Source organism: Misgurnus anguillicaudatus, chromosome 9 (assembly GCF_027580225.2).
Source record: "Misgurnus anguillicaudatus chromosome 9, ASM2758022v2, whole genome shotgun sequence".
Classification (NCBI taxonomy): Eukaryota; Metazoa; Chordata; class Actinopteri; order Cypriniformes; family Cobitidae; genus Misgurnus; species Misgurnus anguillicaudatus.
The window spans coordinates 5,868,061-5,880,630 of record NC_073345.2 but is presented as its reverse complement, the minus strand read 5'-3'; the positions used below and the strand labels follow the sequence as shown (position 1 = coordinate 5,880,630).

General features: G+C 37.2%; 1 protein-coding gene across 1 annotated transcript in view; it reads left to right on the top strand.

The window, feature by feature from the left end:
• Nucleotides 1–12,570, top strand: part of stk26 (serine/threonine protein kinase 26) — a 36,814-nt gene that overhangs the window by 1,910 nt on the left and 22,334 nt on the right. Inside the window, exon 2 of the mRNA XM_073871067.1 lies at nucleotides 9,026–9,256. Coding sequence (XP_073727168.1) covers nucleotides 9,026–9,256 — 231 coding nt within the window. The remainder of the gene's footprint in view (nucleotides 1–9,025; nucleotides 9,257–12,570) is intronic.

Sequence of the window (12,570 nt, the reverse complement as noted above, 5' to 3'; positions counted from 1 at the left end):
ATACACTATAGTATCGGGGGGCAGGACGATAGTTTACTCATTTATTTATTTGTTCACTTTATACATTTATGACAGGCCACTTGATTGGTGTACAAAAAAGAAGCTTATTTACGCTAAGGGCAACACTGTCATGACTGCAACCTTCTTAAAACTGATGGCAATAATCCAAGCGCATTATTAAAGCACAGCCGCTCTGAAATTTCTTGGTGCTAGGGCTTGCTGGTTTTAAAATCCCTGCGCACTTAGGGGTTGTGCACACCAAAACTTTTAAACGCGGCTGAAAACGCCTGGACAACGCCGAATGCCAGCTGTTTTTCAGCTGAGTGCCAGCTTTCCTTAGCTAAGCGCTTTGGTCGCTCTGATACGTCAGCTGTGAGACGGTTGGTTGCTGTGATACTTGTTCCTCCCCTCCTCCACTGTGATTGGACGATCGCGTGAGAACTGACTTTGACGAGCGGAGCTTTTCATCGAAAGATGAACATTTTTTAACTCTTGCCGGCTGGCGAAGAAAACCGCTAGCTGCTGGCTTATTTGAAAAACGCTGAGCTTCCATTGGAAACAATTGAAAACATGCGCCGGCTGCGGGCGTAAAAGCTTTGGTGTGGACACCCTCTTAACCTCTCTAGTGCAAGGAAATGTCAGAGCCGCACGAATTACAAGCTCATGTGCGAAGAATAGTCCAAGACATGCGCATTAACAAGTTCAGGTGCATGTGAGAAGAAATCTGCGGATCTTTCAAGCTCTCTCGCGCAAAGTAAAGCCCACAAACCCTTTAATACAAGGAAAATTACGCATTGCACATGTTAATGTGAAACTGTGATGATAATAATAATTACCAACTTGCGTCATGAAATCTTGCTATTGGACATATGTCTTACTATTGTATTTGTTCATGATAGGGTTGTGCCATTAGACTCTGTTGGCACAACCTTACCATGAACATACCTGATTGCTCTTTGGTGAAGGATTCTGGTGAGCACTTCAATGCCATTTAAAACCATAGTGCACTTGTTCCTTATAAAATGTCTTCTAATTGCTCTTCTTCGCAATAGGTACATGGTAAGAATGTAAGTTTTGATTCATGCTCAAAATAATAGTAAGTAATATAACAGCAGTTACCAAAAAAGCCACACTAATCCCGTAAAGATACTGTCTGTCCATCCTGATAGACAATTTGAGAGGAATCCTGGAAAATAAACAGATGACCACGTAAATTAGTGCTTCTTCGCATGGTGCTTGTATTAACAAAGTCTGGTTCGTTTGGAAATATTGCCTTGTGAACGCGAACCGAACCAAGATTAAATTGCAACATTGTAGCCATGTGTTTTGTTTCGAAACAAAGCAATCAATCTACAGCTATGAAAACACAGATGTTAATATTAACCGAAGTAAAACATCAATATATTTATTCAATGACAGGGAAATATTAAAAAAAAATCCTTTTAGTAATGTTTGCGAGATCTCATCACCTGTACCAGTAACATTTTATCAGGTCTTTCATCCCTGATGAGAATCAACTCTTGGCCTTTACTCAAAGACTGGCTATTTCAAACTGTTTTGCTAGCAAAGACAATTTTTTTCTGTACACCTATGGTAAAGGTGACATGCCTGTATGATGCTTGGACATGTGCTGTGGTATTTTCTCTCTGTTTTTAATTTCTTGCTGAGAACAAATGATTAAACTACATCTGTTATATAGTGATGCTACAAAATGTGTCATTGGTAGGCTATATCTAAATATAGTTGTGAAATGTAAAATAAGGTAGTACGTGAGGTAAGGTAAAAGATTGGTAATGTGGAAGCAGACAAAATTGCGTTTGATTCATGGTTTAGTCGGTAGTAAATCTTTGAAATATGAAAACATATAGACTGTGTGTTGTAGTCTAAGAAAAGAAATTTAAGTTGGAGAAGATAACTCGCGTCATTATTTACTTTGGGATTTATATCTTTGCATATCGTTAACATGTACTAAAACACACTTACACACCAGAGGAAATGTAAAATCGTGAATCGTATAATAGGTGCTCTTTAAATGGTTCCGCAGTAAATAATTGTGAAAGACAATTTTCTTTTAAAAATATAAGATTTGTTTATACAGACATGCGATATACTGTGGATTAAGCTTCATAGTCATTTTCATTGTGCCCACATTAGATTTCATTGTGCCCCAATTGTGGTACTGTACCACATCTTTAAAAAGGTTAATTTATGAAAATGATCTGCTCTACAAAACAATTTGGGATGTATTATTTCTAAGTTATAGTAAGATGAAAAAACATTGAGTATTTGTAGTAAACATGCATAATTGTAAATCCTTTATATATTCAAGAGCAGCTTTCTGTACAGTATGCTGAATGTTTGGGATTATCAGATTAATGAGGGGTATATGTTTATGTTTACTGACCTGTATACACATGGCAAAGTTTGTGCAAACTGTAGTCTGGATCAATCTACACTGACAGGTCTATATTTGGATATGTCTGTGCACCTGGTCGAATGATGGTGCAGATATTTATCTATGAGGCGGCACCTGCTCCCTAAAGGTGTGCCAGCATTCACTCCTGTTAGCTCTTTATAAAACATAATGAGTCTGCTCTTTGCTGCCAATGACCTAGGACAGTGATGTAATCCATCTCTACTGTATTAGTGTGATGGCAAGAAATAGCCTAAACTGCAGCACAGGAAGTGTGACTGCTGCGGTTCTGTCTTATTGTGGCCACTGTCTCAGTTTTAGACTGGTAGATGTTCAGATACAGAGCCAAAACCATGACTTTTTTTCAAAGTAGACTGAGGTTTGAAAGGTCACCTGAACTCTAGGTGAGCATGTTGTCCTCTCTTTAATTTCTTTCCTATGACAACTGAGTTGAAAACTGTGTTGCTGAGCTGTATTGTTAATCATTATGCATGACAATGTCTCAACGCTGGGATCCTTCACTTATTAACATACCATTTGGAACATTTTTAATGTTTATTTTGTAAATTCAGCCAGGTTCAAAGTCCAAACTCCTCATTGAATAGGCCATACAGTTGTTCATTCATAGAGGTGATGCTTTAAAAGCATTAGGAATGTTGGGCTGAAGTGTCTGGGTGTGGCCTGTGAAGAAGTGTTTCGTACACTAGTTTCCCATAGTTAACTCCTGAGTCAGCTAGACACAGGTACAGTAAAAGCTTAAAGGGATTGTGAAAATTCTGTCATCATGTCATCTCATGTTGTTACAAACCTGTATTTTTTTTTGTTCTGATGAACACATAGGAAGATATTCTGAAATATGTTTGTAACCAAATTGTTTGTGGACCCCATTTACTTTCATAATATTATTTTTTCCTATTTTGAAGTGAATGGGATCCGCGAACGTTTGGTTACAAACATTTCTCAAAATATCTTCCTTTGTGTATATCAGAACAAAGACATTTATACAGGTTTGTAACAACATGAGAGTGAGTAAATGATTACAGAATTTTCATTTTTGGGTGAACTATCCCTAGGATAATTTTTTTGCTAAAGAAACAATGTTGTGTTTTTGGTATAATGCAATGTGTTTGCATGGCTTATGGTTAAAAATACACATTATTTTCCACATACTGTACATTATTGATGCTCTTTTTTGCCCTGCCTCCCTGAAACGCCTGTATAGCTCTGACGTCAGCCAGAAATGTGGCGCTCTTTACCATGTTTGAAGATTAGCTCCCAATGCAATACTGACAGGAGTTAATGTCGTCTTTACTACCTTATTAATACGAGCCAAATCTGAGCCAGAAAATGCAGATGACCAAGTTAATCGATCAACTTTACCAGCGTGACTTTAGCAGGATTTAACACATTTGTTAGGTAAGGAAGGATACTAAAACATTAAACCATGTCTGCATTTGTGATCGTAGAAACCGCAAACAACCAGTGCTACTCTGCATTGCACAAAATTCGTGTTTGAGTCATGGTTTACTTCATAGTAAATTCTTTAAATATGAAAACATCGACTACTTACAGGCTCTTTCCCTGCCAGCGTTAAAAAAAAAAGTTGCCAGCCAAAAGTTTAATGCCTTCCAGAAAATGTTCTTCTTTAAATATATAAACATACAATATATCAAATAGGGGTGGCACGTTTCACAAAACCCTCGGTTCGGTTCGTATCACGGTTTTATGGTCACGGTTCTCGGTTCTGTACGTTTCTTGTTGTTATTTTTTCTTTTAATTTAACACTCCAGAAATGTATTATCTTGATGATTTCAACATGGTTTTCATTTATTTGGCAAAAAAAGAGAATGTGTATTGCCATCTACATGAACTTATGTGCCTTTTTAGCACACAAATTATTATCATCAAGTGTTATTTTTCTAGTTGTTCACCTTGCTTTCTGAGTCGTTGATACATCGCTTGTTGTAATTATATCCAAGAAGCACACAAAGGGCACTTTTCCTGCGTCACCTCAGCTTTAGACCTGCGGCGTACTTTCAGCAAAGATGCTTTTATTATGAAGATTTCAACCTTCCATTAGAAAATCTGTTTAGCGTGTAGCGCCTCAGCCAGTAATGATGATGATCAATGATATATGTTGTGGGCATTCAGAGTGTAACGACAGTCAGTTACAGTTTACATTTAACAGTTTCATGCCAGAATGTAAGTTTTACATTTTAATCTGTTTATTAAAAACGGCTTCTGGTCTCCTTCCCTGTGTAAAGCAGCGTTAGCAGCGCTGCTATGCTAATCTTGCAGGCTTCCCTGAAGAGGGTCTTTGCTTTCAGTATCCTAACTGTGTTTAGATTTTCGGCATCGGAACCTCTCAGATCCACTGCGGATGCCATTTAGTTGCGTTAGCAGCCAGCCTCGTCTCGAATGAGGTTATAAAGCCCAAGTGAGTGTTTGGCATCAAGCATCGTTGTGATCATGGCTAGTTTAACTTCTTCGCGTTTGTTTAATTTTTTCACCAGCTGTGTATGTGCTTTGCGCAGGCGCCGGACACACGTGCTTGCTTTGTCGACAATTGTTAATTTTTATTGATTTAATTCTTATCGACAATTAATCGAAGACCGATTAATTGTTAACATCCCTAGTTTACACCTGTAATATTTAAATCTGTCTCTTTTGTCCACTTTTGACCACTTCTGTCCTGATTACTTTTGAGGGGCAATTTATGAAATAAGATCGCGGAACTTTCACACACTAGCAAAATTAAACTACGCGGAAATCAGCTGCTTTCATTTTATCAATGAAAGGCTAAAAATAGCGCTGTTCACCGTATGTTCGCGGCAGAAGTCAGAAAAGACGTACATTTTGTTCAGTACCTCAGATTAGATAAAGGGGTGGAGAGAAGGCAGTCTCCTGTGGCTGTTCGAACACATTCAACCCATAGACTGCAGTTCTATCTATTGTTTTATTTCCGCTGTCATTATAGGTAACATGTTTAAAAAATGTTTCCACACACCAGTCACCTCTTTCACGCAATTGCGCATGCCATGAACCATCTAACCATGCGACGCACACACACTCCGAACCAAGGGATTCAGATTTTTTTCATGAACCGTGCCACCCCTAATATCAAATGAAAGAACAGACCCTCTGCTTTCAAACAAAAAAGGTTTCATCCTATCTTTATTCGTTTTCTTTTTATCACTTTTCAAACATGCGTAGGTTTCTTCAAAAATTTTGAGGAAAAGGCTGAGATAATTGTGTGTTTGTGAAGGACTTTTGATAGAGATAAAATTTAGAGCAATGATTAAAACATACACAGAGTTTAAACGGTTTGGCCTAAGTGGATACTTCCGGATTTTATAAGTTGAGTAATAGCGGAAATACAGATTGCCGGAAAAACTTGTCATTGGCAGGGGTAGTGTTTTCTCTTAACTGATGAGTTAACTTGTCAATGGCGGAAAAAAAAAAAGAGTAAACACGTACTAATACACACTTAGCCTGGTTCTACCAGACTCTCGTACATTTCATTTTTACAGGGAGTCTGGCCTCTCTCCATTAAGAAACGTTTACTTCCTTGTAGGCGTGTTCTCTGTTCAACACTATTGGATCTGCCATAGCCAATCGCTAACGTGTGGTCGTGACGATATCACGTATATCAGAAACAACAACTCCGAATTATCAGAGGATTGTTTAGAAAAAGGTGTCTGTCAACGAGAGATGCAGGTTTTGTTCATCGAGTTTAACAATTGTAAATTCTAAATGTATATTTGACACTAAGGACAATCATGTATTCAGTCAACTGTCGAAGCTGGGTCTAATCATTAACAAAATGCTGCTCCAGTCGTTGACGCACAACGACACACAACATCAACATCATCGTTCTCAGCCACTCACTCTGTTTGCTGATTGGTCCTACAAAAATTTGATTTCTCGAAACGCTAGAATAAACCGAAATCCAAGACGTAGTACTGAAGGAAAATGAAATTGAGCGGAAATGCGTAGGAGGGTGCAGCCAGGCTAATACACACCAACAAAAATGTAGAATTGTAAATCGGATGATTGGAGCCCTTTAAAGACCCTGCTGTAGTAATGTAATGCAAGGTGCTTGTGTCGTGTGGATTGTACCCATGTTGTCCTTTAATAGTGCGGCTTTGTTGTTAGTTTATGGGTTTGAATAGCACATCAGGAGGAAATTCACCCAGCTGATAAATCTTGAGTGGGTACATGGACGCCTCCCTTGTGATCTTGTTAACAAACAGCCTAGTCATTAATGCACCGATGCATGTGTACCGTTTTTATCAGGATGAGACAGACCCACATGCTGTGAGGCATGATATAGCTTGTCACTGCTGCTCCAGCCAATCTGAATAAAGTGTATTTGAGATGCCCACTTGCTGTATTGCTGCCTTGTTGGCTGCAAAATATATTTTTTTCTTTTTCATTGTTTTTTTTTAGGGTGCTCCCATTACCTTTTAAATGTGGCCTATATTAGATGCTGTTCTGAACAGGCAACACACATACAGATTTGAATCCGTGTGACGTGTGAATAAAGATGTGGAAAAGATTAAATTAGTTTTGTTATTGAATATTGTTTGTTGCTGATAACTTGAATTTAACCATCTGATGTATATACCTTACAATAAGAATGCCTTGATTTTAAAAGTAAAATCCATATGCAAAGTCAGCAGCAAAAACGTATTTAATTAATAAATACAGCAAAACTAATTATGGCATTCTTGTGCATTTTGATGCAGAAATATGAAAAGTGTGTTTACTTTACAGGTGAGATTTCCCTGTTTATGCTGTCAATTAAGGAACAGATATGCGTTATATATAAGGAAAATCTGATTTAAATGTTTGTACTGTGATGGCTTCAGAAATGCTTGATGTTGTGCCCTACAACACTCTTTAAGTTCCTTGTCAATTTGTTTTGGATGTGTCCTCCCACTATATACATTATTTTACTACAATTGCTTTTGCGTGTAAATTAAACAAAATTGTCCCAATCCAAATTAGTCTATAACAACATAAGCAGTTCTTTGGTAAATCTTTGCTGCTTTGTTTGATTTGATATATTACGCCAGTGGTTATGTCTATGGCGCATCCAGTCACTGTCCCCTGACGCCTTTCATCCCCTGTGTGCTTCCCTTCTTTTATGTTGATCTTGTGAGACGAGCACCTTACAGAAAGCTTGCAGAATGATTTGCAGGTTCAGGGTAAAGACACAACACTTCTCGACGCAGACAAGATGTTGCAGGTCGAAGGTAGCTTATCATATTGCAGCTGCCATTCAAGTTGAAGTCCGAGATACTTCAGAATGACTTTTCTAGTACCAGCGTAAGCAAATGACACCACATGCCCTAAATTTATTGGGGTTATTGTGGATACAACGAAAAGCAAATGCACCAGACTTCAATCTTTTATGATTGATGGAGACTAAGATGCGTCTTTGTAGCAGTGCCACTTTATTTTTGGGCAGCTATTTTGTCATATTGTCATCAGCACAACTGCTCTGGTAGTGACGATTCTCTCAGACCAATCAGTGATCTACAGTGTTTTCGCTTTACGTATTGGTATCAGCTCGGGTCGCTTGGAACCCAGACCAAGGTGGTACTAAAAAAGTATTGGGTACTACGTACTGCACCCAGTGGAAAAGCTCACAAATGTAAGCTTACCCAAACTGTGGGGTCCCGTTCTTCCTGTGATTTTGAAGCTTTGATTGTTATATTTTGTTAAACAAAATATATCCCTTGGCGTTGAACTTTGAGCTTAATTTTACAGGTATTATTTATGCTATAACAGCAGCGTTACACATTAACTGAAGTTTGAAAAATGGGATCAGGAAGAACGTGACCTTTAAGATACATGTGAAATAAAGAAAACTGTTACTAACTGAAACAGGAAGTGTTTCTGGACCAGTGTTTATGTTTTGCAAAATGGTCTATACAATGAAAAATATGTATGAACCTGCCACGGGTAACTGCCCAGCTGTGTTAATGGTTTTATAGATCCCCTCTATCAAAGTATTAAGGCTACATTTGCACGACAACAATGTAGAAAACAGAAAAGCTTTTCCTTTGCATTTTTAACTCCTGCATGCTTGTAGACTGAACACTTAATACATATTCGAAAGATGTTACGTTTTTTTTTTACAGATTTTTTATTTTGTCATTTACACAAAAACAATAGTGCTGTCATTTCCAAAAACCTGAACACTTACACTTTGAAACATGATTTTCAAAATTTTGCATTTTCTGAGTCATAAAATTTTGTTTTTGTGTAAACAAACAGCCAAAAGAAATAAAAAATTTAGTTGTTTTTTTTTTTTGTTTTTTCTTATCAGGTTTTTAAAATGTGAGAGACCACAAACATGATGAAAAAAATCCATGACTTGCCACTATGTGGTCATGACAGCACACCACACATCTTTAAATTCTGGTGGTTTTCTCATAGAAGTTTAGTGATTTAAACATTTACCTTGGCTGTTCAGCTGTTTCAAGACTGCAAGCATTGAAGTCATTCAGTACACCTGCAAACACATTTAATTAATGTGTTGTCATAGTTTTTACCTCAAACATATTCAATAAAAACTTATCAAGTGAAACTTTTTAATTTCAGAACAGTCAAGTGGACCCTGAGGAGCTGTTCACTAAACTAGAGCGCATCGGGAAGGGCTCATTTGGTGAGGTGTTTAAAGGTATCGACCGCCGCACTCAGAACGTAGTGGCCATCAAGACCATCGATCTTGAGGAGGCAGAAGATGAAATCGAAGACATCCAACAGGAGATCACCGTTCTCAGCCAGTGCGACAGTCCACATGTTACCAAATACTACGGCTCATACCTGAAGGTACAGATTGACATTTTGTTTCACTGTACACACTGTTGCCTTTGAATGGAAGTTAATACAAAGGAGTTTAATGGTAAATTCAGTCGTGAGATTTCTTCCTTGTAAAGATTTAATTCCATTGTGATGACTTGCGACCAAACCCTTTGTGCTATGTCACAATACCTGTATTTCTGGAAGGCTGCCATACAGAACATATGCTCATAGATTTTGTCTGGCCTTTTTCATTGTGTGTGTGTGTGTATATATGTATATTGATGGTCAGTGTTTATTTGGGTTTGTTTTATCACTCAGGTGAGAGATGATTTCAATGGGTCACTGTGTTGCAGAATAAATTGCAAGTTGTTGTTTTTAGTTGAAGGACGAGCGGAGATTCATTAGCTTTTACGTGCGTGTAGATGTCTTGCTTTACTAGTATATTCTTAAAGGGTTATGTAATAAACATGGCAAGTACAAGGGTTATGCTTTTAGACACATATTTTTGTACAGCAGTTCTTAGAAAAGTTCCCTGCTTGTGGGGCTGCAACTTTCGGATAAAAACCTATTCAATTAGATTTTTAACTTATTACTGCTACCGTATTTTCCGGACTATAAGTTGCTCCAGAGTATATGTTGCATCATTCAAAAATGCATCATTGCATTAACATGCGTTTTCGTCGATCGGATCAGAAGTGGACGACGTTAATGCCAGGTGTATACAGTGTTCAAAACGTTTTGAACGCGTCTACTTTCAACCACTTTCAACCACATTCAGAGGTAGTCAAAACTAGGGATGGGCATAATTAATCGATGATCGATAATTGATTGTTAAGAATTTTGTCGATTTCGTAATTTGTTATCAATTAATCAAATGCATTTTTTTTATCTAACTCCTGTTTCACAAATACTCCGTATGCAGTGCGTTTGCGTATGTGTGCGGCGAATCCGTCAAGCACCCGTTGCAGTGCGCCGCTGACCGCTTATTCTGCATATGAAACGTTCATGTGATTGACACTTTCTGTGAACACTTTTCCGCATAAACAATAGAACAAAGCATCATTTTTTTTTACAAAACAATATATTTTAGATATTATTTGACAGACTAGTAAGTGTGGATTAAGGATGTTAAAAATCTCTAGCCTGGTGGTCAGGATCTGAATGGATCAAATCAGCAGTTTTGCAATGCTTTATTTATCTCCACATATATCATAAATAAAAATAAGCAGAGTAACTTTGCAAGTCTACCCTTCCACATTATATATTTCCTACTATGTATGTATATGATTTCCAAATAATAAACGAGAGTATTCAACGACAAAAAGCGTCTCATATGGAAATAAATCCTCACAATATTATTATTTCTCAAAACTTTATGACAAAAATAAGCAACTGTATTCCTACAGTTATTCAAAGATGCACACATTATTCCGCATATAATTTGAATATTATACAAAAGTATTTATATAACGGCACGTTTCATATGGCAAATAAATATCATCACATTAACATAACAGCATAATGAAATGAATAAACAGACAATGAAACAGGATTGAAATATAAATTGTAGTATTACCGGAAAAAAGCAATATTGCTAAAATAATCTCTGAGGTAAATGCGTCAAAAACGCTGTTACCCGCACAATAAGCCTAGATGAGCAATAAATGTGAAAAAAAGCATTATTAGGCCATGTCTCAAAACTTTATATGACAAAAATATATTTGAAATAAATGTATACTTACAGTTATTCAAAGATGCACACATTATTCCATATTACTCCCGTTTATGAGCACGTTTGTCTCTGGCCTCGCTCTGTTATGTAATAGATTGACAGGTGCGCATCTCCGTCTTTCAAACATATATAATTTTGTAATTACTACCTTAGGAAAATAAGCCATGATTTTATCATTGTGAAAATGTTTTTTTTTTTGCAGATTTAAAACGATTTGTATTTCCGCAATTTTACTACAAATACCATGGTTATGGTATATTGTGGAGTTGGAGACCATAGTAAATTTGTGTCTACTGTTGTTTTACAACAAATAAAAACTAAAAGACTATGTTAGTATAATTATACAATGGTAAATGGGGCTCACAAAACGCACGCTGTTTCACACGGAATAAGTTAGCGCTGAGGTACCTGTGCATCTCGGTCAGTCTCCTCGGAGCGGCTGTTTTCGGCGGCAGCTGGACTGACGGTCACCATGGGTTGCGGTCGCGTCTGACCCCAAAACATGCTTTTATTTATTTTTTTAAATCAGTAGACTGGTGCAGAAGTTTTATGCGAGTTACTAAAGTTAGTTATTTTTCACGAGGCTTTAAGTAGCCTAATTTGTTATAGCCTTATGTTAGGAAGGCTAATATCTTGCACTTTCTTCTGGCTTGAATAATTTTGAGTTACATTTTGACAAAACCTTTCAGATCTAAGTATTATGTTTTTTTGTTTAATTTAATGTTAAACATGAATCTGTTTTTTTATTTATTTTGGAACTAATGAGGTCTCTGTTTAAGAACGCTGGCTCGCAGCTGCAGGTTCCGCTGCTTTAGAGCCCCGCACATGCACGCACATATATGTTTGAAACATATTTTAACTGTCTGCCACAAGTTGATCTTGTAATAAAGGTCTCATCGAGGAAAAACACGCTGTATATTTGTATTCATTGCATTTTTTAAGTATAAAAGTCAAATAACAAATTTTATTATAAAAATATTAATGATTAATCGATAGTCGATCGTTAATTCTCCCGACGATCGACAAAGAAAACTTAATCGAATGCCCATCCCTAGTCAAAACCCCTTTCGATCGGATTGCTTTTGTAGTGTAAACGCACATGTGGTTGAATGTGTTCGAACAGCCACACGCGACCGTTTTCTCTCCACCCATTTATCTAATCTGAGGTACTAAACACAAGTTTTACGTCTTGTTTCTTGACAAGACATAAAACAGCGCTATTTTTAGTAGGGATGGGCACGGATATTCGAATATTCGAATATTCGATCTGCAATAATAATTCGAATTTAAAAAATGCTATTCGAATGTTTGTTTGTTTTTAATGTGCCACCAAATGGCAGAGATGGGACCAAGTCACACATGTGCAAGTCTCAAGTAAGTCTCAAGTCTGAACCTTCAAGTCTCAAGTAAGTCCCAAGTATTTTTTGTCTTGGGCAAGTCAAGTCAAGTCAAGTCACAGGCTATATCAAGTCAAGTCAAGTCAAGTCCTGTAGTAGGTCAAGTCAAGTCCAAGTCAAGTCACCTTATTATTGTAATTTTACCTGCAGAATCTGATCTTAATAAAGTGAAAAGACAAGATATACAGTAAGTAACTATCAGCAAATTACAA